Source organism: Thermobia domestica, chromosome 2 (genome assembly GCF_964235325.1).
Source record: "Thermobia domestica chromosome 2, izTheDome1.hap1.1, whole genome shotgun sequence".
Classification (NCBI taxonomy): Eukaryota; Metazoa; Arthropoda; class Insecta; order Zygentoma; family Lepismatidae; genus Thermobia; species Thermobia domestica.
In genome coordinates this window covers 277,883,903-277,909,112 of record NC_137455.1, presented here as the reverse complement: position 1 = coordinate 277,909,112, position 25,210 = coordinate 277,883,903, and the positions used below count along the sequence as shown (strand labels likewise).

General features: G+C 34.1%; 2 protein-coding genes across 5 annotated transcripts in view; one reads left to right on the top strand and one right to left on the bottom strand.

The window, feature by feature from the left end:
- LOC145678513 (uncharacterized) overlaps positions 1-4,203 on the bottom strand; it is a 224,906-nt gene extending 220,703 nt beyond the window's left edge. Inside the window, exon 1 of one of the 4 annotated variants that reach the window (XM_081748750.1) lies at positions 3,091-4,203. In XM_081748750.1, the coding sequence (XP_081604876.1) occupies positions 3,091-3,163 (73 nt within the window). In that variant the 5' untranslated portion in view covers positions 3,164-4,203. The remainder of the gene's footprint in view (positions 1-3,090) is intronic. The other 3 variants (XM_081748751.1, XM_081748749.1, XM_081748744.1) reach the window with 3 other exon arrangements.
- Positions 1-25,210, top strand: part of LOC145678515 (complex III assembly factor LYRM7) — a 39,145-nt gene that overhangs the window by 3,111 nt on the left and 10,824 nt on the right. Inside the window, exons 2-4 of the mRNA XM_081748755.1 lie at positions 4,411-4,483; positions 12,949-13,019; positions 17,090-17,171. Coding sequence (XP_081604881.1) covers positions 4,411-4,483; positions 12,949-13,019; positions 17,090-17,171 — 226 coding nt within the window. The remainder of the gene's footprint in view (positions 1-4,410; positions 4,484-12,948; positions 13,020-17,089; positions 17,172-25,210) is intronic.

Sequence of the window (25,210 nt, the reverse complement as noted above, 5' to 3'; positions counted from 1 at the left end):
TTCATTTGTTTCTTGATGTATTCATTTGAATTTACACAATTATCCACCTTTTGAGTTATTTAGGGAGGTATTACGTTTCCAAACAGTACTCAATACAGGTCATTATTCTTGTTAGTCAGTATGGATGTTTCTAAATTTATATTAGCTTACATTGATACATGTTATTTTCATTCCTTTGTTTCAGGATTGCTGTTACAGAACTTATCATGAACGGGAGGGAGGGATATATTTCCCTCCCTTTCACAACATTTGTATCAAATGTTATGAAACACAGTGACACTGTTCACAATCATTTCACACACTTTCAGCACAAACAGTCAATAAATTATTTTTCCTATTTCAGTTATGCACTTCCATATGTCTGTGAGAGCAATTCCAGAAGAAGATGAAGCGAGACGCTAACCCACTTCGATCTGTGGTTTATTTAAATTGTGCAAATTCATATAAGTTGTAGCAGCAGAATACTTACAATCCTTTAAAATATACCGAGCCACGTATCATAATGTTTCTGTTTCATTTCGGATGAAAATTGTTGTGTCATCTGTTTCTTCATCCAAACTGAAGTCAGTTGTATCTTGTGTGCCTTCATTTTCTAATGCAGTCTCTATACAGCCAAAAGAATCCTAAGAAAATGTTTTTGTCATGATCACTTATACTGTGCTGCAACTGGAGCACTTATAGGATGTGTAAACAGCATCCTCTTATTAAAAGGCGCAACCTGTGTTTAACTTCCATTGGAATAGGATATTGTGGAAATGCCCTAGTCCACGAAATTGAAACAATAAATTCTATATTGCATATTGACTTAATTTTCTTGAGAGTACAAATGTGAAATCAATGGTATTTTTAAGTCCTTGTAGAGTGCCTTAAGACTATTAATACAGACAAGTAAACTGTGCTGAAAAGAATAAGAGATTGCTTTTACCAATTACTCTCAAAGTTTTCATTGTTTCTTCCGTTTGGTTTAGTACTCCAGTTTCCGTTTCAAAATGTACTCCGAAACCACATTTGAGCTCATTGGTGACATTGGAGACATAGTGGGAATAGCAAAATTCAGACATCAGTAAAATTATTGATAAGATGGAGAAAACGGTATACTGTTTCATTTTTTGGCGTTAGAAATTTGATAGCCGCAGCATTTGACGGAAGAGCAGTTCCATTTTTTTAATGTCATTTTCCTGCAATATAATATAATGCCAGTCTAATTACGAAAAAGTTTCAGTTCTAAAGACTCGATATCAGGTGCATCTCTATAAGAATATTTTTTTTTATATATAGTTGCACCGTACAATTCAAATTCACTATCCACGAAATAGTTTCTTAATAAAATGCAATATAAACCATGCAGATACAAATTAGAAATTAATGAACGATTTATGTACTTACCCAAGATCTTCAAATGCAGATATCGGACCAAAATAATGCCACGTAGGTAATATTCCCTCAATCGACTAATTTTACAGCACGTCACTAAGTTTTTAAACTTCATCATTACTCATAAAAAAAGGGGCCTTTGTTCTAAACACAAAGGCGAAATAGAAATAATCGTTATTAAGAAATAAAAATTAATCACAGGACCGCAAACACATTCACATATCCCGAACTAACACTAGCATCAGTAATTGCACTAAATTTGAAATAAGTGACGAAACTAACAACGCAATACAATGCATGCTTTCACGACCAAGCTCATTCGTGGCTAAGCGGTTAGCGTACGCACCTTTGGCGTGGGAGATTCGGGTTCAATTCCCGGCGGGAGCTCATGTGATTTGGATTCCTCGTTAATCAGTAGGTCCACATCTCATATAGCCTCGCTGCTGAACAGGACGTTAAACTCAAAATCAACTCAAGCTTTCACGACCACGCTTTTACTGAAACTAGAAGTGAAAATAACTTCGAATATAAATAGGAAGTCTATACCGTTAATTTCGGGAAGAGGCAATAGAGGAAGTTTAAAATTTACTGCTTTTCTTTGCAGCCCCACTCATTGTTGGACACATTTAGGGTAGGAGAAACAACGCATTGGTTGTTCTTTCTTTTTTTTACCAGAGGCCCAGAACATACATACATATACACATACACACAAGAAGAAAGAGAGAGAGAGAAACAATTGCTGTTATAAAACTCCAATCTCTCGGAATGTTCATTGAGGTCCGTGGCACCTCTCCGAAGAGAGAAATCTGTGGGATCGTAAATGTGCATTCAGTATCTGTTGTACTTCAAAGGAAACAGTGAAGATTTTTTTTTTTTTTTTTTTAAAGAGAGAGGGAGAGAGAAAGATGAGCGTATGATGTGATTTGTTTACTATTTCGGTGACCTACGCGCTTCTCCAGTTTGTCACAAAATGCAAAGATAATTCTGCTGACCAGTTTTCAGTTCATGGAAGGGGATGCGGTGTTTTAAATTAGGGTTTTGGTTCCTGATCTCTCAGGCTAGAAAAACTTTATTTGAACACATTTCTTCCTCTTCAAGGCGAATGGTCTGAAAATTTTTAGCTTTAACAGAGGGGCTTTGGCTTCAATTATTTTTCTTTTTTACAGCAAATAGCGGTACTTGAGGAGTAGCGATGGGGCCTGTCGTTTTTTTCTGTTTAGGTCAGAGATGTCATTCACCTACAAAACGGCTGCTAAAAATATTGAAAACAGCAATGAAAGGACAACTCTCTCGTGTCATTTTTTGTCCTTTTACTGTCACTGAGTCACAAGCTTCAAACACACTTGTATTTTGATTTTAGTATTTTTCAACTGGTTTTAAAACTTTTAATTCAAAACAAACGTTCTAGTGCTCTTTCCACCATTATCAGAAAATTCACAGCATTTTTTTAGGTAGAAAAAAATGGAGGAAACATTATCCGCAACTTTATCCGCTATCTGCACAAAAAGAGATATATATTCGCAAATACCCATTTTGATGCGGATATCCGCATCCACGCAGACCTCTACATACGATTAAAAACTAATCAGTTTCATCGATGAGTTCTTGACATGTTCAGTGCATTAAATAAAAATCTCGAAGAACCACATTTTTAACAAATCATAATCCCTATAGAAATAATAATTATAAGTTGATAAGGAATTTTTCTTAGGTTACCTTGCTTTATAACCTGCATTATCTTCTTATTACCAGTAACTAGACCTGCAATAAACATCAATAGATTATTCATTTGTACACAAAACACTAAATTATTCCTTACCACCTGTGGAATATTTGTAACTGTTGCCACTGTTTGTAAAAGTACAAGGATTGAAACCTTATGGTTGTTAGTTATTTCATAAAATTAATAAATGAGTAGAAAAATATTAGTTGCTGAGTAACTCATAATTTACGGACATTGTATTTTTCTAATGGAAAAGTGTTGAAACTCAGTTTTTACCCTTGTGCCAATCCGGCCAGTTATTCATCTGTGCATAAACCCATTAAATCACTTCACTCCACTTCCTGTTGAAAGCCATATTTGTAATTGTTGTACCTCTTGTGGAATATTATAAACCGTTTGTTACCTTATGGTTAATGGCTACTGTAGGTTGTCTTTAATCCAGTATTCTACGGTTTGGGCACATTTTTTAATCTGGCACCGATCAAGCCTCGTATTTCTTCATTATTATTTTTATGGATTCAGGTATTTGTTGTCCTTGATCTCCGTGTAGCACCACTGCTCTGCCCTCACTTTCAGTTCGCCCAGTGTTTATTATGACTGTTAGTTTTCATTCCAGTACACTGTTCTCTGATTTCTAGCGGGTTACGTATTATGTTTCCACGTGTTCGAATAGTTTGTATTTTTGTCTAAAGTGATTTATCATTGGTGTTTCCATTAACACTATACTAATATTCGATAATCCGGCGCAGTTGTGGTCCCGAATGTGCCAGATTCAAGAGCGCCTGTTTTTTTTAGATTTGTGTAGAATGATCACTATCTGAGTAACTGGTAATTTTCCATATTAAATTTCATGGAAGTAAATATATAGAAACTCTCTTTCTGTTTGGTGTTGAAATCAACGAAAGAAATGAAAAACTGAAGCATCTAAAAACTAAGCCAACGAGTATCAATCCCTAAGGATCTCAAGAATTTATTTGACCTAAGAGGCAAATTTGGTTTTAAATTGCTACTTGTTTTGGAAATGAATTTTCATTTAAAGTAATTTGATTGAATATAATTCATTTACTACACTCATATAACGACACAGTATATAAATCATACCTTTGCAATCAATATTACGCTTAACGCCAAATGAAATCGTAAAACAAAATTAAACTTGTGTTTTTTAGATAAATAAGTTGGGAATTAATTATTATGATTCTTCTTATGGTTAAATATTTTTAAGTTACATAGTGTGCGCTAAACAGATTACATTTAAATTGAATTTGTATTTTTTTTTTCTTTCTTTCTTATCACTGAGCATGTCTTTGCAGGTTTTACAATCGTTCAGACGTCTTCATAGAACAAGAATGAAAGTTTTTAGTGAAGACGAAGTTGCCCTCTCAGGTATGGTAAAACAGAAATAGTATTAGTTGAAGTCAGAGAATTTAGTTCCTTTCCTCTTGGGAAAGTTTAATACTAGTAAATTAACAGGAAAAGAATTATTAAAGATTGTGAGATTGTTAAGTATTGGACACTAGAATAAGCCACAATTGCGAAATATAAAAGATAGGGGGTAAAAAAAGAAAGAAGAAAGCAGAGCAAAATGTAACACACCCAAGATTAAGACATAAACATTCAAAGCAAATGATAATGAAATTCAACACCTGCTTGACCATTTTCAGCACGTAGTTCACTCCATAGGTGATTAACTGAAAGGAAAGGAGGAAAACAATAGTCTTTAGACTAAAAGAATTCTGAAATAAAATATTGCTTAAGGGAAGTAGTGTTGATTGTTGGAACTGAACATAAAAGTAAATAATGCCTTTCGGCTTCAGCTCAATTAAAAAAATAAAATAAAATGATATCAAATTTTGTTGGAATTTAATATATTATCCTCATACATGTGGCTGTAAATAAAAAGTTTTAGAACTGAACATATAATGTATAAATGACAGTATTACTAAACTATTTGGATAGACCTTTTTCAAAGTTGTGCCCTGCTGACTGAGCACAATGACGTTCAACAATATTTTCTACTTTTGGAAGCATTCTTGGAAATCGTCCTTCTTGAGGGACTTAAGGATTTTAAGGATGAATCTCTTCCGTCCAGTCAAACTTGCTTTATTAAGTGGCAATTCCAGTTTTAAAAATCAGTAGAATCAGCAGGGGCCAAATCTGGAGAATAGGGAAGTAAGAGCAATGGTTCCCAATCGGTCTGCCGGGACACACTGTTGTGTTGCACAGTCTCGTAGTGTGTGTTACGAAATTTTAGAATTTAAAGATTTTGATGCATTTAATAATTTGGAGACGGATTATAAGTCTGTCAACGATAGCAACAATGCTCAGTACTACCGGTACATAGAGTCACTACTTCATAGGAACTTACAGTCTTACACTATTAAACCTTATACTAGACTTCGGCTGGCTGCGGCCTCGTACTTTTCTTATCCCTAATGTATCTCTGATCTTAAGGAATTTCGACACGTGGCCATCTTGTACTTAATTAATGTCTCTACTCTTAAGGGATTTCGAAATAACCATGTCATTTTAACACTTACAACCTTCACTCTTTTTTTCTTCTCTTCGAAAGAAAACATAAAAAAACGCTGAAACACTTCTTTAATTATTTTAAATGAAAAATTTAAATATCAAATTTCATTTCTCTAACCTTAACGGATTTTAAGATATGACCATCTTATTATAACAATTGCATCCCTCACTCTTTTTTTTTTCCTTGCATTGTAGGGGAAGTATCAAAATACGCATAAACACATCTTTAATTATTTTAAATAAAAAATCTAGGTACCAACTTTCTTGTCTCTAACCTTAACGAATATCGAGATATGGCCATCCCATTATAGGAATTGTAACCCCATCTTTTTCAATTATTACCCGTTTTCTTCCCTTGTAGGACAAATATCAAAAGACGGTGAAACGCAAGTCTAATTATTTTAAATGAAAAATCGAAATACCGAATTTCGTGTCTCTAACCATAAGAGACCTGAGATACGAATATCTTACTATAATAATTGTAATGCCCACACCTTTTCCTTCTAGATCAAATATATATATATAAACACTGAAACACGTGTCTATTTTAAATAAGACCATATACTAAATTTCATATCTCGAACCTTTAGATATGGACATTTTAAGATAATAATTACCATCCCGTTCCCGTCGAATTTCCAAAAATCGATACTTAGTGGGACCTTACATCATAAATCCTATGTCCTGTCCAAATTTCAAGTTTCCACTTAAGCGGTTTGCCCTGAGCATTATACAGAGAGATGATTATTAGTAAAAATCGAACAAGTGTGTCGTGGGCATTCATTGAGAAGGAACGATTACCAGGACGTTATAATGGGTCAGGAGTCAATTTTTGGCACGTCAGAGTGAATGCCTCGCACGCCGAATCTGCTGTAATATAATTTCATTTCAATGTGTATTAAAAATATATTTATATCTAAAGTAAGGAGAGAGCATACAAGTAACCAATGACTTTAAAAAGCACTTGGTTCATTTAATTTTTTCCCAGAAGAGGAAATGTAATATAATTTCATCTCAATGTGTATTAAACTTCCAAAATTAAAAATATAAAAGAAACAAACAGGATGAGGTTCCGTAAACGAACTTTCAAGAAAAGGAAAGCTATTGGTTTTTTGTTATTATTTGGAATAAGTGATTATGGGAGATTGTTTTTTGTTATACTTGGTAGTAAGATAATACTATTTTGATGTATTTTGATAATTTAATGAAGGTACATAAAGAAAGGTTATGACAATAATATGTAGTACATAAAAAAGGTTATGACAATAATATAGAAGTTACAGATTAATAAAATGTGCCTGTCATGGAGAAGACCTCCATGCACGAACTTCTTATGCGTTGTTTCTCGGCATAATTAATAAGTACTTACAGAAGGTTATAGCGGTACAGGCTGAGGTCCATCCTGATGAGAAAGAAACAAACAGGATGAGGTTCCGTAAACGAACTTTCAAGAAAAGGAAAGCTAAAAATGAAAGTGAAAATGTCCAAATAAATAAAAACAAAATAAGGAACTGCGTATAGGTGAAAAGCCAAAAACAGAGTATATAAACGTATGAAATTGTAAACAATGGGTCAGTTTTTGGTCATTCATTGGCAGTCAGTCAGAACAGAGTCGACCATTAGAACCTCATCAGGATGGACCTCAGCCTGTACCGCTATAACCTTCTGTAAGTACTTATTAATTATGCCGAGAAACAACGCATAAGAAGTTCGTGCATGGAGGTCTTCTCCATGACAGGCACATTTTGTTAATCTGTAACTTCTATATTATTGTCATGACCTTTTTTATGTACTACATATTATTGTCATAACCTTTCTTTATGTACCTTCATTAAATTATCAAAATGCATCAAAATAATATTATCTTACTACCAAATATAACAATAAGCAATCTCCCATAATCACTTATTCCAAATAATAACAAAAACCATTATTTTAAGTTACGAGACACTGCACATGCATTCGCTGGAGAACACTTCTATAGTATGACTGGTTAATTGTCTGTTCCTGTGCATATATTCATGATGCACAATACCGGTAGAATAATGAAAAAAATATAGCTTGCTTTTTTCGGATGCGATGAGCCTCGTCTCATTCACTGCGAACCGGTTTTTTAGTATTCCAACATTTCCTCCATTATCGTATTCATGCAAATCCGCGAGTAGCCGGCCATAGTTCTTACCCAGCGAGTTGTAAACAACTTGATTCAGTTTACTCGTCTTCTAAATTTTCAATCTGTATTCGTTTTCACTATTTTCGAAATTTATGTAGTAAAAAACAATTTTTGAAATTTACCCTGGAGAAGACATTAACCATAAAAGGACTGGAGTAGCTACTAAATTGTCTCAAGTTCGAGATCCACGTCAAAATTGAGTGACCTCAACAGGCATTATACCCAGAGCCATGTAAGCCAACCATATGGTTATACACACTATCACTAAAAGTCTTAGCTTCTTTTGAAAGCAACAGCATGTTCGTAAATATTTTTTTTTTGAGAGGGACAGAAAGCCTCCCAATGTAATAAAATTGCAGTATATTGGGCATAGTCCAGATCAATTGACAGCAAAATAAAAACTTAATATTCTCAGATGTTAAAATTTTGGACAAAGTAAGAAACCAATTCAAAATAAATAAATAAAATTAAAAAAAAAATATCCATGTCATACAGACCGTCAAAGATGGTGCCTCGGGCGCCATTTCTCACGTGCAAATTTCGGTAAGATATTAAGATGCTCTATCTCTGCAAAGGTTCAAGATATTTTGTTGCTTTTTGTTTTATTTGAAAGATAATAATTGACTGATTCAACCTGAATCACCCATTTGGAAATATATGTCAAAGTCATCGTATTGTAGCCTTCTGATTTTTTCAGGTAACTTTTTTAAAGCAATTCCCAAACTTTTTTTTTTTTTTTTTTTTTTTTTCAACTGTCGATCAGTACCATAGTACTACATCCTATGAAAAGGAAAACTTCCACTTTTGAGTGGAACAATATTTATAAACTATTTATAATTTTGTCTTGCATTAAACCAGTTTCCGTTACCACATATCTTATGAAATTAAAATCTAGTTTTATTTGACATGCCATTTTAATTCTGCACAAAGATAAGTAATAGACATAGCCTTCAAACATAGCTAAGTAAAGAAACTTCCAAAATGTATGCGCAAGTTTCAAAACATTACAACTTCTAAAGAGTACCACCTCTGCGGAGTCTGCTTAGAACTTAGATTAGCAATTCAATAAATTAAAAATGTGTTCAACTACATCAGCATCTTCCTTTGATATTGATTGATGCCTTCCTGTTGAACCAATAGGAAGTAGGACACCCACAATCTTCAAAATATCGCTAATTGGAAGTGGGCACTGGTGGTGTTGCTGTCTTGTAGGTGCAAATATATATTCTGCAGCCTGTCTGTGTGTGTAGCATAAAGTACACAACGATTTCATTTAACTTGCAGCTGATACCGATAACCTCTACAGGCGACCAGTCACAGTCATACATACAGGCCACAAACATCCCTGTTTGTTGGTTGTAAATCCTGCCGTTTCTGCAATCTTATTGGACAATTGAAATTTCATCTTTCTTGCTTTTTCAGGTTTGTGCAATATAAATTCGCTCATCGCTGTAGGTCTAAGTCCGAATATGTGACTTCTGAATTCTTCCCGTAGGGGTAATTTGGTTGGACCATTTTGGACCATTTTTCTATTGTCTGCTGGCAAAATTCTTCAGGTTTTTTTTTTTTTTTTTTTCAACAGGATGAGAACTGATATGTATGACTTCACCGCTCTTGTAAAATTCTCAGCGTTTTGAATTGCAGCTGTGCTCGGGCTGGAAAGATTGCTTTGTAGCATGGTGCATCAGCAGGCCTCCTATGTCAGCGCGAATCACCTTCCTATGATCAGCAGCACTATATGAACCTTCCGTTGGCTCAAGCTACTTCGTCAGTTCAAACACTTGGTAACTATTTCTGAAGTAGCTAGGGGCATTATCAGAAATAATGATGATCTTTTCTGCCTGTGATTGGAGCTGTTATTTGTATATTTCCAACAATGCATGTGCTGAGTCATGTCCTCTGTCATCGATTATAACTGCAACACTTGCGGTCTTGTGAAAATGCTCTAAAAGTTGAAACTTGGGTTGTTACTCCAAAATCACAGTGAAGCACTAAACGTAGTTGTTCAGCGTCTACTTATCCCTTCACTTTGCAATGTATTATTGTTGTCAGATGTTGGTGTGTTTCTGCTTTCACTGTCCATTTCCCAAGTTCGTCAATGGAGGTATCAACGGCAACAGTTTTGTTAATGAACTTATTTTCCTCCCATTTGAATATGTAACCTCAGAAGAGATTTGAATATGTAACCTCAGAAGAGTCAGTTGTTAATTTCCAAATCAAGCGTCTGATTCCTCCCTTTCCAGGACAGACTCCACATTCGTGAAACAAACAAATCTCTCGTGGTACACCACAGACTACTAGTGACTTCAGACGTCCAACCAAGGTGTCACATGTCTCGCCGTCAAGTAAGTTCTTCAAAGTTACTACACAAAGTTCAAAATTGTAACAATATACACATTAACAGACACCTGTAAGTGGTTGTTGAACCATCCACTTAGAACCTAGTGCATAGAATTTTGATCTTCCAGTGTGAAATACTGAATGTTCCTTCTTATATATGGCGAAAGTTTCTTTAATACCACTGGACATCTATCTTTTCAGTTCCACCGCTTCTTGTCCTGCAACTATTACAGTGATTGTCTTTCTATTGGGGCTTTGGCGAAATCAGTCCTTTTTATCTTTCACATACAATGACTGAAATTTGAACATGTGCTTCATTCACATAATGACCATAATAAGGATTCGGTTTTCCAAACACTCCTTTTGCAAACCTTTTACATTGCTTGTTTTGTTCACTGCATTTTGTTCCAGATGAAATGTGGTGCAAAATCTGTAACTTTGAAAGAGAGACTGGGATAATTGTTAGAACTTGCACCTGTTCATTGTAAGATTTACGATTCAACAGCTGGATTGATGTTTGGTATAAATTCCTGGCAAGTTGTACAAGCTTCTTTTGGTTAATTCTTTTCTGAAGATGGAATTTCTACTTTGAAGAGTTTGGTCAGTTTTGATTTGGTGTACTCACCCACAGCTGCAGTAATTTCACTGTGCCGCAGTAATCTTGATGCATACTACTTACAACTTTACTTCATTGACCATAGTTTCTTGACAGAACTAACGCCAATCTCTATAACTGATTCAGGAAATGTCTTTTTTTTTTTTTTTTTTTTCAAATAAAAAATCTTTATCATCCACACTATTGGAGACCTCTTGTTCAGTTAGTGTTATTGTTGATATTCTATGTTAGGGGCCACGGTGGCTCAGTGGTAGAGCGTTCACCTCTGGTACTTGGGGTCCCGGGTTCGATTCCAGCCCCCGCCAAGTGAACTTTGTGATGGACAAACACCGTGTGCGTGGGTTTTCCCGTTTCCTCCCTACTTTCGTCATTCCACCATCTCATTCATTACTCATCATCACCGTCTCCTTTAGCATAACCGGCATAACCGTGGGACGTAAAACTCAAAGATTTCGTTTCATTGATATTCTATCAAAGCATTTTGAACACAGGAAGTCATCACTGGAAACACCTTGACTTTGAAACAGTCTTAAAATGAGCACTCATATTCCCAACCTGAAGAAAGTCTTTTTTTCTTTTTCTTTGCTAGTCTTGTATAGGCCTACCACTCTTTTATGGATATGCAAATAGTCAACACACTTCACTCTCCTGTGGCCGTGGTCAGAAAACATTTCAAACTCAATCTTTTTCACAGAACATCTTACAAGTCAGTCAGCAGGATTCTCGCAAAAGCTTACAGTTCTGTTGCACCACGAATTGACAGCTGAACTGTGAATTCATGTGTCATCCCTTTTATATGCTAGGCCAAACACACACAATTATCTGGGCAGTTTTAAAATGTTCTAGAAAGTTCTCGTACATTCTGGAATAATCTGAATGGTTCCGCATTATTCCAGAAGACCTTCCGCAGTTTGGAAGGTTCTATGTGAAGAGAATCCAGAAGAATAAAAACATTTCACCAATACCATTTCGTTTAATTTATCGGTTTCCTCCATTACATTTAGCACATTGATCCCGAGTTTTTTAATAATAATAATAATAATAATAATAATAATAATAATAATAATAATAATAATATGCAAAACCATTGTAAAAAATTCCAGAATCAAAGTGATGAAGTGATATATTCTTCTTTTCAAGATGTGTAATACCCCTAGAGATAACATTCCTTTAAAACTCTCAGAATTTGTTATAATTGATGTTTCTGGGACGGAAGTTTAAAAAGTGCAATCAAGACATTAGCCGCAGAAGTTAAAACATTAACACTGTTTATAAAACCTGTTAACTCAAAAGTGGAAACTCCTTTTTAGACAATATAATACTGTACACAACTGATCTAGTAAAAGAAATTAAAAGTTTTGAGATTGGCATTTTTTAAAAAGAAAAATTATTTTTGATTTTTCAGAATTAATTCAGTAGACTACAACACGAGAAGTTGGACACACATTTCCAAACAGAGGACATCATTTGAATCAATAAATCATTATCTTTGAAATAAAATAAAAGCTAAAAAAAATGGCTAGAACCGTTTCAGAGATAAAGCATTTTAATGTTTTGCAGAAAACCGCACGTAAGAAATGGTGCTCGAGACGTCAATTTTGACGGCCTGTATCTGGGGCAGAAATTGTTCATTTTTGGGGGAGGGGTATGGGGGGCATGGGTTTCTTCCTTTATTCAGAATTTTAACATCTGTTAAATTTAGTAACATCTGAAACTATGAAGGTAACTCCCTGTTTGAATGTATATTAACTGTGCTATTGTTATTAGTAGATCTCTCCTCATATTGACATTTACGCACAATTTATCGATATTACGGAAGTATCGAATCAGTTGAGCTAGTGCTTTCAGTACGCGCGTCAGGCGAAAAATCGGAAGTAAGTGCCCAGAATTGCTTTTACTAAACTTTTTGTGTGTGTGTCTCTGTGTGTTAATACGATAGTCTTCGCGAGAACTTTGAAGTGCAAATTAGTTGCACCATTCAGTTTGTTATTTATATTACTAAAATGAAGTGTAATATCCAGTACTTAAGAATTTAGGGCTTTAAAAAAAACTGATAAATACTTACAAATGGTATAAAATAATTGATTACTAATAATGGTAGTGAACCATCGTGTAACCATATGTAGTTATTTGTATTTGAAATTATTTTAACGACAATATTGTTGATGGTCAACCTTTAATTCTTTCTAGCGTCAAGGATCAAAATAAATGAAGAATTCCGAAAAAATAAGCACGTTTCAGATCCATCAGTCATTAAAGAGGTGAGTTTATTTTAAAATTTGTTTAATAAGTTTTAGACCCAAACACTAACCATAAAGTATGCATATAGGGTATGGGAAAACAACACCTGAAAGCTTTAGAAAATGACTCTTCACACGAAAACATGATGCACAAATGCGATATTTCGGAGCTGTAGATGCGAGAATATTGGTAGAAAGGATAACCTATATTGTCATAGCTTCAGAACGAAATGTTGGGTAAAAAGACGAAAGGTTGGGTATATTATGTCCATTCTAAATTCTGTTGATGTGCCAATGGAATTGAACAGAGCAGCGTCAGAGTTAGCCTTCAAGCCTAGAACGAAACTTATGAGATCTTCTAAAAATGAAGAATGGTAGATCAAGAACTGAAAACTGGCACACATTCCATATCCATTGGACCATTAAAAATAATCCAGACACAAAATAACCACCATGTTCTTTTACCCGATCATCGTCCCACATTTCGTACTCGAAATACGAATCTGTCTATGTCGTTCCATCCAATTTTCGGCGGTCTATACTTACAAAATGGCATCTCTCTGCACCCGTGTTGGTGCATATTTTTTTTTTTCATATTTTAGTCTGAGAACTCTGTTTTCAAAGTGTTTAGTTGTTACCATCAAATACCCTAAACGTAACCATTCTTCAAAAGATCAAATAAGAACAAAAGTTTTTTAGACGGTAGAAAATTGGTACATTGTGTATGTTAATCAAAAATAGGAGACATAAACAAAATCATATGTTTTGCTCTAAATACTCCATCTCATATTAGGTCTCCTCCTCGGCTATATGGTTAACACACGCACCTTTGACATAGGAGATTCGGGTTTGATTCCTGGTGAGAAATCATGTTCAGATCCCACGTTAAGCTATAAGTTCAAATCTTATATAATCTCAGAGCTAAAAAGGTCACTTAATTGCAAGTATTATATAACCTCAGTGCTGAAAGGGTTACTAACTCTAATCCATCTATCCATCGATATATTCAAAGCAGGGGAGTACGGTGAGTGAGTGGTAGAGCGCTTAACTCTGTTGTGTGGTCCCTTTTTCATCCCCCATTTTTCCGATGCACAGTGGTCGGGATGGAGAAAAAGAGGGACAAAAATATTTTGACACATTTGACACAATTAACTAAAGAAATTACAGTATATACTATATAATAATAACTTCTAATTCACTAAACTAGTAAAATAAGTACTCACAGTAAGTTTGAAGTCTTTAGGTGACCAGCCTCACACGTCTTCGGAAGCAGACGTTGCAGTCTTCATCGACTTCTTTTTCCTCCTCCACTTCTTTAGACATACACAGAAGACCAATCATTCCGAAGGCAGATTTCTATTTTTTTTTTCTTTTTTTTTCTTGGAAGTCCATCTGAACTTGAAATTAGTGGGTCAAAACTTAACATTAAACTACGGAAAAAGTCCAAATAAATTTTCCGAGTATTTTTCTTGAAATTTTCCGAGTATAATCTTCTGTAAATTTTCTAACATCTTCGTTTCGGGACTCAATCGTCTCTTCGGAAAGCTCTTCAATTGGTAAAATAACTGCTTGCATAACTACTGCTCCGTGAATAAGAATTTTTGTACCGTTAGTGCCAAGGAAACGATCTCTCATATAATTCTTCTGTTTCCATGCAGTAAGTGTGGAATGCTGCTATATTTATTGCGTGCCTATATGAAATTGATGTCAATATTGTTCCGAAACGAGAGATAGCTCTTGATTTACTCCTGTTAATTCTAAACTTATTTCTACATGGGGTTCTTGGTTCAATCTTCGAGCAGTATTGCTGTCCTTTTTAGTATCACAATCATGCTTAGGCACTCTGCAATAAGCACCATCTTACTCTTAAAGGTATCTTGAATAAATTTCTCCTCTTCATTTCATGGATGCCATTTGTATCACTCGCTTTACATTTTTGAAAGTCCAGTCGGTAAGATATATGCAGGATACATTCAAAAAGTCATATGTAGGCATGCAGTATAGAAGTCATCTTCAAAGTATAAATTGACTAGAGCTCTTTCGTGTTTGAATCGTAATATTTCTGCAGGATCTGATGTTGGAGTGAATCGCATGAAATCTCTTTTAGCTGAACTAGGTGTAAATAATTGGTTAAATGACAATAGGGCAGAGTTGTGAGGCATTTCAAAAAATTTTTGTTCTAATTCAAATTGTAAAACAATTATGAATCAGTATTCTATAACTGATTAGCGTTTGAATGAGTTTTGACTAAATAATTTGGACACTTCAGAGTACGATGATCTAAGAGATTTTGTTAAAATGGTCTTTATTTTCTTTCGTGGCAATTCAAATATAGAAAGTAAATTTTTCAATCAATGCCAGATGTGTAGCAAACAATTCAAAAGAACTTTAGTACTTTTCTGTACAAGCAAATCATAATTCGTTATGCACGAAATGCTCGTACTCGTTTCGCAGAAACAAACAAACAAACAAAAACAAAAAAAACGACGAGAGGAAGAGGAAAGGAAACAAAAAGAAGCTGAAGACAGAAAATTAAAGATCATTTTAAATGAGCTTGAAGCTATGAAGATAAAAATAACGAAATATGTGTGCAATATTGATGAGGAAATAAAGTGAATTAATTACATAGTACTATTAATATTTTTTTCTGAAGATATATCGGTAATAAACCGCAGCTAGTTTTATGTACATATACTTACCAATTTCCGATGAATGTTTCACTATGCTTTTTCCTTTCATTTGTGACGAAACTTTTTATTATGTGACAATTTACACATTAAATATGTGTGACTAATTTATACATCAGGGAAAATTTCAAAAAATCTTCTGAAAAACAGGGAAAAGTCAGGTATTTTTTCATGAGTTTTATAGCCATCCTGAATATTTTAATATTTCAATGTTCATTTGTTTCTTGTCGATTGGCACATTGTGCTTCACCGAGGTAATGTTGGATAGAAATCTCATTTTTTGATTGATAACCGAACTATTATTAGGAAGGTGAATCCAATTGTCCAACGAATGTAACATGTGCATTCTATGCTTTTTTGCAACATAGCTTTTTTTGCATGTCCTTCAAGGGAACATTACATAAAGTTTCGTTACAAATGCATATCCACAAATTTTCCCTCTAACATTGATTTACGCAAACTATTCCTTGTGTTTGGTAATATTTCCCGTAAGTAGAAGCTTTGATGTATCCAGTAACACTTTGACTACATCAGACAATATTTGATGAAATGTGAGTGTCTGATGAAGCCAAGATGTTAGTTGGCGAAACTGTAACACAGATGTAGTTTTTTATGTGAATATATTGTTTCGCTCAGCAAATAGTTTGCTTGTGTTTGGGGCAGGCTGTCTAAAACACATCCTTTACATGTACTAAAATTTAATTTCAATAACATGGATCTGTAATATGTTACATACTTCGCTTAGAGGAATTTCGAACAACGTGGGCTTCCTCTGGCTACACCAATGGTCTAGGTGTTTACACTAGAGTAGCCATCATTTTACTGAACTGTGACATTTTTTTCGATTTGTAATAACCATGTATTTTGTTATTTTTTTAAAGTCAACTACTTTGAGCCAGTACATACATACATACATCCACCAATCATTCGCTTTTTTTTTTATTTATTTATTTATTATAGATATTTTGCTACGTCTTGGCATTTCTACAGTAACAATGATAAGTGTGTATTTGTTATGTTCGGTAAGCGAAATTGCATGTTTTATTCGAAAGATAGGACATTGAGTATTATATATTGAAGAATTAATGATTAAATCTGAAATAAGCAATTTACTAATAGTAATTACTGACATAGTTTTTATGTATTGTATAACTAAAACATGATTATGATTTACTAGTGTTGAATATTACGATAAAATATATTAAAAGTACAGTCATAAACTGTAAGGTTGAAAGAGGAAAGGATATATTAATATGTGGTAAAATTGAATTAATACTTTCACTGGGAAAGAATCTAAATTCCATGTCTGAATTCGAGAGACTTAGAGTTAACGTAAATATTTTTCTATTGATTATCATTATTCTTGATAAACTGTTAATAAAATGTGTGTACATTCATTTACAGCTTGTCGCTTTATCTAATGAAGTGGAGGGGGTATTACGAACGTCTGTCATTCAAGCTAAGCAAATAGAACCAGGAAAATATGGTATGTATACGATTTTGTTAAATATCAATGAACATAAAGTTTCACAAAGATATAGTAACACGGGACAATAGTTAAAGAAAGTAGAACAATCTACAAATAAAGGCGGTCGCATGATAATTAGAAATACACTTTAAGTTAAAAACAGATGAAAATGAAATTAAATATTTGAGTTTTACGTCCCACGATTATGCCGGTTAGGTTAAAGGAGACGGTGATGATGAGTGATGAATGAAATGGTGGAATGAAGAAAGTGGGAGGAAACGGGAGAACCCCGGGACACCAAGCACCAGAGGTGAACGCTCTACCACTGAACCACCGCGGCCCCTTTAAAAACAGATGAGTGTTCCTTTGTATCCGGAGTGATCAAAATATAGGAGAAACTTTTATATTGCACACCTGGTGGAAGAGTTACAACTCAAAAAATTGAAATTTTAAGTTATCATCGCTCAAAACAGAATAGAGAGAGAGAACCGAGCTCTATCTAGTGGCATTTTCGCAGAAACGTAATTAAACGAATTAACCCGTAAATGGCAGAAATACCAGTATTCCAGAGAGCGATTTTGATAGAATAACAAACAATTTTAATACATAACTGCAAAAGTCATGTACCTTCAAATCTGTAATTTTGATTTGCAACCGGATGTGCGGTATAATTTTAAGTTAGTTCTCTGACCTCAAGGAACTTGCAGATAGTTTTGACCAAATACAGGAACTATTTTACAGGTTACTAATGTGAGGAAAAATATGTGTATATAACAAAACTTGATACACACACTAGAGTAGAGCACATTAGGGAGTAGAAACATGTCTAATTTCCAGTCAGTTTTGTTCAGGCATATGAGAGACGTTCAACACAGTAAGAGATCAGGACACCGAGGCTAATTAACATTTTTTTTTTTTCTAAATCTTATTACAGTTTATGTTGCGTCTTGGTTTGTATATTTTTTATATCTTTCACTACAGTATTTTCGGTACTTGAAACGGTTTATTGAAAGTAAACGTAAAGTTTCAATTGAAAGTGAAAATTGGGAAGCAAGACAGTAAATTTGGTCCACAGTAAGCAATTGTGCCAGTTAATTGGGATGAAAGATCTTGCAGAGTTATGGTAAAACAGATCATGCATCTGTTGTTAGTATCATAATTTTAATGATACCACGAAATACTTATCAATTTCATTGTATAAAATTTTTACCATCAAGGAAGAGAATTTCTGTTTTATTTTTAAAAATTAAGAAGAAACTTTAATTTCTCTTCCAGAACGCTCAATAACATTAAAAACAAAATCAAATGTGTAGTTAAAAAAGAAATCATTAATTTCAAACATTATTAGAAATATATTTTGAAGTACTGTCTTTAGAAAAGGATCAACAGACTGCACATATCCTGATTAATCCAATATTTGGGAAATATTTCTGTAGGAGAGCTACATACTAACTTAAAAAGTGGAAGGCAAGGAAAAAAGGGTGGATGCGAGTACGTCATGGTTTCATGATATTGTTGTCGCCCTCAGCATGAAAGTCCTGGATTGGTTCCCGATAGGAACACATGTGAGTTTGATCTCACGCCAAACTAAGTCAACATTTCTTATAGTATTGATCTTGAAAAGGTGCTTTAAATTACAAATAAATAACGGAGATGCGTGGATGAACGGTTGCGCCTTTGTCACTGTAAAATGGCTTCACAGATGTGTATCTAAAACTATATGTTAATAAATAACTGGGCCAACTCTAATAGCAATATGTGGAAAGAATTTTGAGAGTAAGACAGCTAAGGTCTAAATTTTAAAGGTTCCAACCCGCCATTTCTGTGATAATATTGAATTAAATTTTGGAAAACTTAATTCAGAATGGATGACCACAACATTCAAACTCTGGAACTTTTTATCACAACTTGAGAATTAACTATTTTCTCGGTGAACCATTTTTCTGAAGAAATGACACCATGTGTCGTTACGCCCATTTTTCTGAAGAAATGAATTAAACTAGTGACCCTTTTTCTAGTAATATGATTTTGACCTAAAACAGTGTAATAATATTTAATTTGGTTAGGTTCAAGTCCGTTACTTGGTTATGCGATGCAACAGTGCCTGCTACGAAAGGTGTCGACTTCATTTTCACATTATATGACAAAATATAAAATGTTATTTTAAAAGTATGTCTCTTTGTAAACATTCTCTTTCCTATTTATGTCTTAAAGAAAGAGAATGACTCCCTCACAGATGCTTTTTTCTGCGCTCTGGGGCTTTTTTAAAATGTTTTTTGAGTCAGCACTATCACAAAAACGGACTGCTTCAGAAAAATAGATCGAAGCCTAAATATGTTATCTTTTAACTTATTGTATATGCAGTTTGTATTTGTTCCATATTTGTGAACTGTCGATACAATAGCGTATCTAAATGTGCATGAGCATTACACACGTTGCTCTTTGATATTTGTAATTAATTGATCTTCAGTGTTTTCTGTACCAAATGTAATACGAGTGTTAAAAAAAGTATAGATAAATGTAATACAGGAAGTTAGATGGGGAAAGGGTTGACTATGAGGCTTGAGTGGAAGCCAACACAAAAAGAATGAGTATGCACTACGACAGTAATGCTGAGAGAAATAACATCCAGAAAACACTTACTCGTTTTTAGTGTATTTTGTTATTTTAACTCTCTAGTTTCTGTGCATTCTTTCTGTTAGAATATTGAAGAAGATTTTGCTTTTTCAATATATTTTACAGGCTGTTAAATATCACAGCATAGAGTAGTGAATAACACTTATTTGTTTATTTTTTATTTTATTTTTTATTTTATTATTATTATTATTATTATTATTATTATTATTATTATTATTATTATTATTATTATTATTATTATTTTACCGTAATATACTGAACATTTTTCTAGCAGAACGCTGGAAATACAGAAAATATCCAAGTCAGCTTCGATCGACACCTTGTAAATCGTTCACCTCAGATGCACATAAGATACCGAGTTCGATCTCAGCCCATGACAAGTGAATTTGGTGGTGGAGGAACACTGTGTTTGAGTTTCTCGGAGTGCTCCTGTTTCTTCCTTCTTTTTTCATTTCACCATTGCGTTCATTTTCATCACCACCTTTCCCTTAGCCTCGGAGCGTAATCGTGAGGGGTTGAACTAAGGAAGTTTGTATAGATATAATATAGTTTTAATCTTCCATTTGGTCTTTGGTCTTATTGAGGTCTTCGTTTATTCATTGTATTTTTTTTCTTGATAGTTCGCTAATTCTTTGGCCCAGTTTCTTTTATTTTGGCAAACACTTTTTTTTAATGGTTCTTTTGTTTAATTTAGCCAGTTATTTCGGTATTTTTTTTATTTCCCAAATGTATTTTATACGTTGAGACGTTCTGTATCCGATTATTTATTTATTCGTTGATTTTTAATATTTCTGTCATTCTCTTCCAGACGTCTTCTGGATCGTGCATTTTGTTTATCTGTAATAATCGAATTTTCAGTTCTTCTAACACAAACTGTAATTTTATACGTGGTGTTGTGAGTTTATCTGTATCCTGTTTTTTATGTTATTTGTTGAAAATTTTTATTTACTGCTTTTTCTTTTTAGTTTTACTTGACCTATTAGCATCTGATGGTCGCTGTTAAATATTAGCACTGCGGTTATTTCTCACAACGTACGAACTTCGTTATCATTTGCGTATCATGATTACTTGGTTTGCTGTTTTTGTTCTGGAAGTTACAACTTAAATTCCAGTTCTTATGTGGAAAGATTGTTCCACCAGTTACTGGCTTTCATAAAATTCTGTTAACAGTTTGCCATTCTCACCTATTTTGTTGAGTTATTTCTTCCCATGGGGCAGCAATGGTTTGGTGGTAGAGCATTCACCTCTGGTGCGGAGAGTCCCTGGTTCGATCCCAGCTCTCACTAAGTGAGTTTTTTGGTGGACCAACATCGTGTGCGTGGTTTTCTCGGGTTCTCCCATTTCCTTCATTCCACCATTATCTCATTATCCGTCTCCCTTAGCCTTGATTCATGAACGTAGGACGTTACACTAAAAAGGTTTTCCCATTACATTTTTTACCCTATGTTATTCTTTGTAGTTTACATTAAGACCTCCAGTTATTATTCATATGCCATTTTTATTAATTCTATTACTAGTATCTTTCAGTGTTTTCTGTAAGTTTTTTGTATCTGCTCCATTTGGTTCTGTGACAGTATAACATTGAGTCTCTGATGTAGATCTTATTTTAGAATCAAGTGAAGTCATAATAATTCTGTCAAATACTTATTACCAATTTATCAGCGATTCCTTCGTTAAAATGATAACAAGAATCCATCTCCGTTTCTGTTGCCTGCCTGAGCTTCTTTGTCCGAATAGAAAAATGTCAACTGCCAAATTCGTTCTATCTGGTTTAACGTACTCCTAAAGCTTTCATTTTGAGCTCCGTTCATTTTCTTGTATCAGTTGAATCAGTTTTACGTGGTTCCTCAATGTATGAACAATCCATGTAGTTTTTTCTCGTCTTCCTCTTCAGATCATCTTCGATCATTCATTTCGGCTGTATTCTATTTTATTGTGGTTTCTTTAATGATTGAAATTTCGGCGAGTGTGGGTTATTACCTCTCAGCTTCCTAGTACCTTGATAAGGCAGTAGTACCTTGATAAGGCAGCCATCTAAAACATGTTACTGGCTGGATTATAAATTAGTTTACCGTATGGTGTTATTTATCACTTACCTACCACACCAACCTTCCTCCTTCTCAGCCGGGCTTGCGTATAAAGACATGTGAGAAAAATATTGGTTCTTTCCTGCACTAATAATATATTATTATTGATTCTTTATATTGAAAACGAATTGGAGTAATATGAATTAGGGTGTGCTTGGTTTTCGCAATTCATGACATGTGGTAACAAGAAAGTCTGTCATGGTCTGTGAAGCCATTAGTGAGTGAAGGATTGGTCTAGAGCAGCGTTTCCCAACCGGTGTGCCGCGAATGGGTCGCTGGTGTGCCGCGAGGAAATCGGAACAAAATTATTAATTCTATAGCAATCAAATTGCAAGACATACAGAAAAAGGTATATTTGTATTTCAAATTACTACTATGAATCTAAAATTTAAAGTTTCATACTGTGTTACTTTAACATTTTTCTGTACATTTCTAATTTTGAAAAAAAAGTATTTGTTATCATTGTTATGACCATTATTGCTTCTTTATTGTTGCAGACTATTTCGTAACTTGAAATTTTAAAATATTATTCAATCCTTCCGGCAAAGTAAACATGCATACGAATTACCTATATTTGTGTTTTAAAAGTAAAAGAGATTCGTTTGTTCGTTCCTTATTTAGTGATCCTCCTTCTTAATGAAAGGTTGGATACAGTTTTCGAAAAAAAAGTGTATTTTTAACAACTTGAGCCCTATATCTGATTGTAATTGTTTTCTATTTTTAAATTAAAATGAAAAATAAGCATAATGATTTACCACGGGGAAAAAACAGTGGTCTAGCTTTCTTCTCTGTGAGAAGGATGTCAGTAATCAGAAAAAAAATACTACAGTATTTTATATTTTCAAATAATAATAATAATAATAATAATAATAATAATAATAATAATAATAATAATAATAATAATAATAATAATATGTGTGCCGCGAGAATTCAAGTTACCCTGAAGTGTGCCGCAAGTTGAAAAAGGTTGGGAAACGCTGGTCTAGAGGGAGGTAAGATGGTTTTATTAAGAGACAGTGAACTTTTTTTTTTTTTCTCAGATCACGCCTTTCAGTTTTGGCACCTGAAAATTTAACCGAAACAGGGCTATCATCATTGCAATCTTCTTTGCTTTATTATTTTTTCATCATTCATTTGTTTTTCTATTTGGACAAGGATGGACAGGGACGAGGGATAGGAAAAATGGACGAAACCACACAGTAAGAAACAACAAAAGATAAATTTAGACAAAATCAACAAAGAAAGAAAAAAAAGAAAAAAAACGATATTTTATATATATATATATATATATATATATATATATATATATATATATATATATAAAAACTCCTAAATGCCTAATATTTGTTCATCTTCTAATTTTCCTATTCTATTCTATTCTCGACTCAAGTTTAGCGTACTCTAGTCTTCAATTGTTTCATCCTCGTTCCTTTTATCATACTTAGCCTTTCTCGTATGTTTATCATCATTTTCATAGGTCTAGGTTTCACCTGTATGATAGGCTTTCCACCTGTATGATAGTTTTTATGATCATCTTCCTCATTGAGTCAGGTTTCTCCTGTATGATTAGCTCTCCACCTATATAATATCCTTTCCACCTATTTTCATATTATCATCATCATCAGTAGATTTAGATTTCACCTGTGATGGCCTTCCACCTGTATGATAGGCTTTCCACCTATTTTTTGTATCATCATTGGATTTAGGTTTCACCTGTATGATAGGCTTTCCACCTATTTTATTTTGTTCTTTTTATTTTTTGACATTTTTTTTAAATTTAGGTTTCTTCCTGTGTGATTTTTTTAAAAATAAATTTTTACTACATTCTTCTAATAGAGGATGATAATATTTGCACCACTGAACTCAGCATAATTATTGCACACTTACATTTAAATATTGCACGCTTAAATAGGCACTACACACTCCTGTGTGTGAAAACACAACTTTTCCGTAATAAAAAGAACATACCACTATCACCACACTGCACACTGCAACACCCATTCACTTTTCTGCGATCGCGCAAACTTTGATTTCCTTATTAATCCTAAGCGGAGTTAGTCATTTCAGTTTTCCACAATTGACTTATATGGTTCTGATCCTCAGTGCAACGGTTTGAGATCTAGGACCCACTCGGAGCACTTAGTGCAATCCCTGGTCAGTTGTGTCCTGCCGCCGTGAGCGCCGGGACCGGTGTTGACACCTACACGAACAACATTCGAGGTGGACACTGTATAACATTTACCGAGTAATTGGCTTTTGTTGTGCATAGGATCTGTAGTGCATGTTATGTATTTGCTTTGTTTTGAAGTTTACGTTATTTCCCACCACCTATTTCCGTGTACACCCGCTCAACACATCCGGAGTTCTAATCTGGCTGGATGCCGGACTCTTTATCTTATTCTTGTTGTCTTTTATATAATTGTTTTCTTAGATCAGAATATTCCTTTGCTATTCTACTTAATATTTTGTAGTCCTCTTCCTTAGCTAAAACTTCCACTGTTTCTTTTATTCTGATGTCATCTCTTCCCTGTAATTGATCTTCCAAGAGGGGACACCATAGAATATGGTGTTTTGGCGTGCCTAGTTCTTGACATTGGCATCTGGGATGTTCTTTCAAACCCATTCTGTACAAGTATTGTTCATATGGCCCGTGTCCTGAGAGGTAATGTATTTGTCCTGGGTTGGGATCAAAGTGCTGCCATTTGAGACGAATATCAATTTTTGGTATTATATTATACAATCTACGTGAGACATTGGTTTCTTACCAATTTTTGTTCCAAATTTTTATTAGTTCGTTTTCTATATTTTCGACCGTTTTACTTTGAGTACTTAGTAATTCTTGTACTTTCCCCATGTTAGATTTTTTAAACCAATAAATTGCAGCTCTTTTCCTGATAATTAAACTTATTGGTTTGACTCCTAACAAGACATTTAACGTAATAAGCGGAGTCGTACTGAATGCTCCACTTAATCTTATTAATAAATTCCTTTGAGGTGTATCGACATTTTGTTTTAAGGTATTATTTTCCAACAATCTGTGGGCCCACACGCTTGAAGCATATGCCATTGTTGGACTTAATAAAGTTTCTTGATATAATTTAATTATTTTCCTTGGTAGTTTGTACGTGGTATTTGCTATCGATATTAACTTGTTTGCAACTTTATGACCCCTACTACATATCTTATATGTGGCCCAAAATTTAGTTTTTCGTCAATTTGTATACCCAAGTATTTGAATTCTGCTTCCCTTTTTATCGTATTAGTTCCTAATTTGATTGTTGGATTCCTACGCAGTTGTGTACCGAACAACATATACTTTGTTTTCTTCGCAGA